Source organism: Zeus faber (assembly GCF_960531495.2).
Source record: "Zeus faber genome assembly, chromosome: 17".
Taxonomy (NCBI): domain Eukaryota; kingdom Metazoa; phylum Chordata; class Actinopteri; order Zeiformes; family Zeidae; genus Zeus; species Zeus faber.
Window position 1 is genome coordinate 20878338 of NC_137204.1, and position 6621 is coordinate 20884958.

The 6621-nt window shown below is 44.5% G+C and overlaps 1 protein-coding gene across 2 annotated transcripts in view; it reads right to left on the reverse strand.

The window, feature by feature from the left end:
• Window positions 1-2795: 2795 nt before the first annotated feature.
• nnt (nicotinamide nucleotide transhydrogenase) overlaps window positions 2796-6621 on the reverse strand; it is a 36748-nt gene continuing 32922 nt past the window's right edge. For both annotated transcript variants that reach the window (XM_080018410.1, XM_080018411.1), the window contains exons 20-22: window positions 6130-6248; window positions 5614-5729; window positions 2796-2984 (exon numbers count right to left, since the gene is read on the reverse strand). In XM_080018410.1, coding sequence (XP_079874536.1) covers window positions 2835-2984; window positions 5614-5729; window positions 6130-6248 — 385 coding nt within the window. In that variant the 3' untranslated portion in view covers window positions 2796-2834. The remainder of the gene's footprint in view (window positions 2985-5613; window positions 5730-6129; window positions 6249-6621) is intronic.

Consider the following 6621-nt stretch of genomic DNA (forward strand, 5'->3'; position numbering starts at 1 on the left):
TACTTACTACACTAAGGAATTCACTTACCGAAAACCAAAAGTAGGAACCTCTAATTGTTCTGGAATTGGCCACTTATGGGACCACTTCCAAACACTACTAATACTTAGTAATTCCAGCGTTCCTCCTTAACTTTATAATGTCTCAAACGTATTCCCTTCAGCCTGTTAAAGTAAGAATAATATTATCAGAGTAATAAATAAATAATACAAAAATATAATATATATTAAATATAATTTTTTTTTTTATAAAACTTTACAAATAGACGTGCGCTGCTAATGCATTAATCAGAGACGGATAAATGAAAGGTTGAGGACAGATCAGGTGTATATCCATGTTTATTAGGGATGACAATGCTCCGTGGTTACAGTACAGTACATTTCATTTACCTCTCCAGCACTGTGCACCTCAATGTCACATTAACCACAGCCTCATATCAAAGCAGCTCCGGACACAAAGGCAGGGCTCTAGAAAAATACTCCAGGAAAACGCCGGGTCCAAAATAACCGTTGAACAAAATTAAGCCTCCGTACAATTATCAGCATGGAATTATTGTTCGATATTTTCAAGTCTTTTTTGGCGATGGAGTGCGTTGGCTTGCGTAAATTAGACATTTAGATCTTTACTTTACCCTAAATAAGCACAGCCACGCTGTTTGCAGCCCTACGCTAAACTTTAAACGCAAACAAAAAAAAAATTAACTGCTGAGAAAAAAACTGAGGTAACCGATGGTTAAAAAGAACGTGAACACAAACTCAAAAGGCAGTTGGTCGGGGTTAAGGACACATGAGGAGTTGAGGGAGGGATTTCGGGAGAAATTGGCATCTTACAGAGAAGGACTGGTCAAATACAGAGTCTGTAAATGGGCTCCTTACAAAGGTGATTGGTCAGAGGAAAGATCTACGAAGGTTGTTGGTCATGTTGTGGCGTACGGAGAGGTAGGGTAGTTGTCATGGTCAACGCATCAGGTGCCAAGCCAAGGAAAACAACAACAAAAAAAAAAACAACAACAACAGCAGGAGGTTCCGTTAGCCTCGTCCTGACCCCGTTCCCCCACCTTAACTTCAAACAGTACTGTTACAGATCTGAGGGGCAATGCATGCATGCAAAAAATATAAAATTAAAGATTACATAGCAAAGTCTGTTAAAAGTGTGAAAGATGAGGAGGTGGTTTAGCCTATTAAAAATGTAAAAGACGCAGAGGTGGTTTCTTTACGTTTACTTTTGGAAAAGCAAGAGCTCTGACTGCACTGGCCGTCCTGACACCGAACCACCTCCATGGTACGACTGTGAGCGACATCAACCTCATTTTCACTATTTTAACGACGTCTTAAGACGACGCCCCGCTCCTTCATCCGTCTATGGCGACGTGGGGAGGATATCATGCACATTGAGGCCACCTTCACTTTTAAAAAATACTCTTCACCGCAAAAGGTCAAAGTAACAGATGAACAACTGGGAAAACAAGACAAAAAAAACAAAACAAAAACAAACAAAAAAAGTTCAACACACAAGGATCTGCACAAACACGGCGACGGAAATCCGCCCGGTTTAATCAGAGCGGCAACGCCTTTGATCCCGCTAAGTGCGAATCTTCATTTCTGGATTCGACCGATCGATCCGAGCAGCCACGAGGCTGCGGGTTTGGTGAGGGGGTCCGAATGGATTTCAAAGGTTTCCCGATCCATGTGTGACGATTGCACACACGAGGCACAGGGATCATCACAATGACACATACACACACACAAGGCAAAGGCAAATAGTATGCGCATAAACCACTGAATCACACTCTAGATTTGTTAATTTCTAGGCCAAAATACAAAAATGTCTTACTAGCGTAGAAAACAGGAACTGTGAAGAGTTACTGGAAGAACTAACCTGTACAAAAACTTTGCACTACCCCTCACCCCTCCCCCTCCTCCTCCTCCTCTCAGAAAATGGGAGGTATTACAGTTCAACTTGTTTGTTAAGCAAACTTATTCCTCAAAGATAACTTATTTTACCATCATGACAGGAAGTGCAGACGATCTTGCGACATTTTTTTTTTTTTTTTTTTTTTACAGCGGGAGGAAAACAAAGCAACAAAACATTTCATCCATCTAACTAAGCTGCTCGCCGCCTCGTTCCGAGTTGAGACTCGGAACGAGTTCATTTCTTCAGAAGTAGTTCATGTGGTCAAGCCAATATCTATTTCCTCAGATCCAATCAAGCTAAAATATATATATATTTTTTTTCCTAAATCATTTCATCATTTTCGTTATTACAATCGATTTTCAATGCGCGATTACAAATTTGGGATTGTTGCGAGAAACTATTTGAAGCGGCTGAAAGGAAGTGACCCAGAGCGCACGGTGCCTCAGGCTTCCCCCTCGGTGACGATCCTTAATTGGCGAATATTCTTCAAGAGGGGGAAACGTCTAAAATCAGTTTTCAAGTACGCGCGCGCGCACACACACACACACACACACACACACACACACACACACACACACACACACACACACACACACACACACACACACACACACACACACACACACACACACACACACACACACACACACACACACACACACACTGTGTATTGCATCTACCGAACCTAAACCCCGCGGCCACTACTCCACAAGAGCATTTTCTACGACAGCTTTAAATCCGTTCTCCCGTTGACAGCGCAGGGTTTTCCCAAAAGCATCTCGTCGTGAGGATTCGATCCCGGTTCCGGAGATGCGTTTGGGAAAACCGTGTCGCATTGTCCTCCGTCTCCCGACCCCGCCCCGACCCCCCCCCCTACACCGGTTCTTTGCCCCCACTGGAGCCGCGCGGTGGGCGAAGCGGCCTACTCCACCAGGCCCTCGCGCACCTTGGCCTGCAGGGCGTCGCACGTCTTCTTGGCGTCGCCGAGCAGCATGGCGGTGTTGGGCTTGTAGAAGATGGGGTTGTCCACCGCCGCGTAGCCCACGCCCAGGGAGCGCTTCATGACAACCACCTGCGGCGAAAACACACATGGAGTACAGAGTACAGCACACGTCCTCACCACAGCGGCGATCAGAGTGCCCGTGCCCCTTTATTCAGGTCCCAAAACTGGGACGGGTGATGGAGAGAGTTAGAGAGAGTGGCTCATTTTCTTCTTTTTGTCCCGGTTTATTATTCGTTTGGAGCCAGCACCAGCAATTAATTACATGCCTTCAATTCACAAAGGCAAAAAGGAATTGTACTTTATAAACTACTGGTGTACTTTCAAAACTGACATTACTGGTCAAACTGTGGATATTTTATATACTGTTCATATTTATTATGTATATATTGTAATTTGAGTGTACATTCTCCTACTCTGTACTCTATGCTTCCCCGTTGAGATGTTGCAATGCCTGAATTTCCCCTTTGGGTAAACAATAAAGTACTCTCTTATCTTATTAGGAAACTTTCATGTGAATGCTTATACTATACTATAAAAAAAAAATATTTTTATATAAACCGATTAAAACCACAATGCATTGATTGAGTTATTTAAGTTTGAGCGTTGCAGATTCAAGATTGTTTAACTTCGCCTGGAATAAAGCCCTCCCTCCACCTCCATCACCTCCGCCGCATGTCGATCAGCTGGAACTGTGCGGTGGTGGAACAGAGACACAAATCAACAGCTCGGTGAGAACTGTGGAAAGAAACCGACATCCAGGTGTTTTCTGGATTCTCACCCGCAGAACAAAGGGGCGCGCGCGCACGCACGCACGCACGCACGCACGCACGCACGCACGCACGCACGCACGCACGCACGCACGCACGCACGCACGCACGCACGCACGCACGCACGCACGCACGCACGCACGCACGCACTCTTCTTTTCATTCCCTTTCATCCGCTCTCATCCTTCCCCTTCATCTGTGATGCATGGGCCACTTGTTTCCATTCGGAGCCGCGGTGCAACCAGAGCTAAATGTGTTCAGCGGTTGGCACCAGGACTGGAAGGGATCCCATCCAGGGCACGCGTGGGCAGAGCTAAAGTGCAGACCAAATTGATTTAATCCCAATGTATTTAATATGTGTTGCGCTTGGAAAAAGCAACATTACACTATGTATTTATTTACTGTGGGATTACGTGGAGAAATGACTACTTTTAAAGGGCACAACACCAGTACCGGCTAAAGAACCATCTGTTTCGGTTTAATTCTGTCTGTATCTGTGTGTGCGTAATTCTATTCTATTTACGTCTTTAGGTTCACTCTAAACTTTGTATCCCCCCCCCCCCGCTTTTTCTTCTTCATTTTTTTTTTATTCAAAAAAGATGTATTTCATTTGCTTTATTCAAGTATCGCCACAACCTGTTTTATTAATATTAACCTGCAGTGCAAGTGGCATGAAAAGACACTTGCTATGTCAAGCATTTGACAAATAAAACATTAAACTTGATTTGCACTTTGTGATCGGTATATGCCATGTAAATAAACAATATAAATGCTATATGAATAAACATTTACTGATAGTACAATTAATACACAAGTACGAAATTAGGCGTTTCTGAAATGATAATACTGAAAAGCATCCACGTCTGTGGCATCTTGCATATATACATGTACGTTGTGCGTCTACGGCTGTGTATGATCGTAGTGAAGTCGTTGCTTGTTGGTGATTTCCCCGGGGGAGTCTGTGGAATATCATGGAAGCGCATCCAGGAGAGCAGCCAATGGGATGCTCCAAATGTCATCATTCCACAGCGACAGAGTCACCGATAATGGGATCAGGATGGGAGCGCACCTGGAGCGCAGGAGCCTCTGCCTATCTAAGAGAGCCCGTTTCCTCAGGCCGGTGTGTGTGTGTGTGTGTGTGTGTGTGTGTGTGTGTGTGTGTGTGTGTGTGTGTGCGCATTTAAGGGCCCGCTCAGACAGCAGGGGCTTTTCTTTTTGTTGTTGTTGTTGTTGTTGGTTTGTGATTTACACAAAGTCAGACTAAACAATCAGCTAATGATGTGTCTCACTGGCAGACTCTGAACTCTCTAAATTTAAACCACAGAGACTTCTAACGACTGGGGGGGGGGGGGGGGGGGGGTTGGGAGGAGGTGAATGGTGATGGGAGAAGACTGGTCTGTGTTGAGGGGGGCCGATGGGGCTATTCCGCTAGGGGACAAAAACCTCTGAAAAGTTCTGACTTGATTGGGCATTGTAGGCCGCTTGAATCTCAATGACGTGGTTTTTAAAAATGAAGGATTTGAAATGATGATGCGTTTGACTTTTACTCAAGTAGTGTATTAACTGACTGACTATTGACTTCTGACTTTCCCAGAAGTAATATTTGGGTAAGGTATCTTTAACCTTACCTAAGTATGGCGACTTCTCCACCGCTGAATTTAGAAAGGGCGGCGATGGGGTCCCGCATCCGGGGAGCCACGACTCAAGACTCGAAGAGAACATCAAACCAACCTGATATTATAGTCTAGATGAGAATATCTAGACGAGTCCGACACTGATCACCTGAAGTGTTTGTGGCCACCTTAAACCAACAGACAAACACTCTAAACCAAACTTAAGATCAGAGATTTCCTTATGATTCTTTTAAGATCTTTTAAAATCCGCCGGGGTGTCAAAAATCCCATAAAGTCCTGAGGTAATCTGCCATCTCACCTGCTTGGACTTCCACACCTCCAGCACGGGCATGCCGGCGATGATGGAGTTGGGATCCTCCTGGGACGCCGAGTTTACCGTGTCGTTGGCGCCAATCACCAGCACCAGGTCCGTTTCTGGTGAGGCACACGCACGGGAAAAAAAAAACAAAAGTTTGTTGCAAAAGTGTAGTTTTTCCTGGACGCTCGTCCAGGAAAAACTACACCGATTAAACAATTTGCTTTAGTCTGCGTTGGCGCTGATCTTTTCAGAGCGTCAATATCTGAATAAGAATAAAAATGACTTTTCTAGATAATGGCGTCACCGAAATGCACTCAATACAAAAAAAAAACAACAATAAAAAAAACAAACCTATATAGAAAACAAGAAAACCGCGGTAAGAAAGGACAAAACTAAATAACGGTTATTTTTGTCGTCACGCACAGAGCCCTGAACCGGGTCTGTTATTCGTTAAAAACACAAATCTTCTCACAACATCTCAAGAGATTTATCGACGGAGGAAGGGACAGGTCTTACCGGCAAAGTCCTCATTAATCTCCTCCATCTCCAGAACAATATCGTACGGTACGCCGGCTTCTGCCAGCAGCACATTGAGCTGGCCGGGCATGCGTCCAGCGACCGGGTGGATTCCAAACCTTCCAGGAGAAAAAAAAAAAACACAAACGCGGATTATTAACGGATCCTCTCGACCCTCAACCGCACCCCTAATGGTTATCGTTAAGATACGAGCAACACTGACGGAGCACCGGCACCGGTGATTTGTGTTTTAATGAGTCTGCATCCAATTATCACTAAGCAGCCTTGTCAAAAGAATCGCTTCTACGATGTATATCACTTTCAAATGTTTTAAACTACAACAATAACCACAAGCGCCAACGATTTGTACCGGCAGTGCTTTTTGCAATAAAATCGCGAATGTAAATTTATTTTTTGGGTCGAGGTAACTGACACAAAAATATAACTTCCACACACTCAGCCAAGCACCCCCGTAAAGAATTTTTGGTCTGG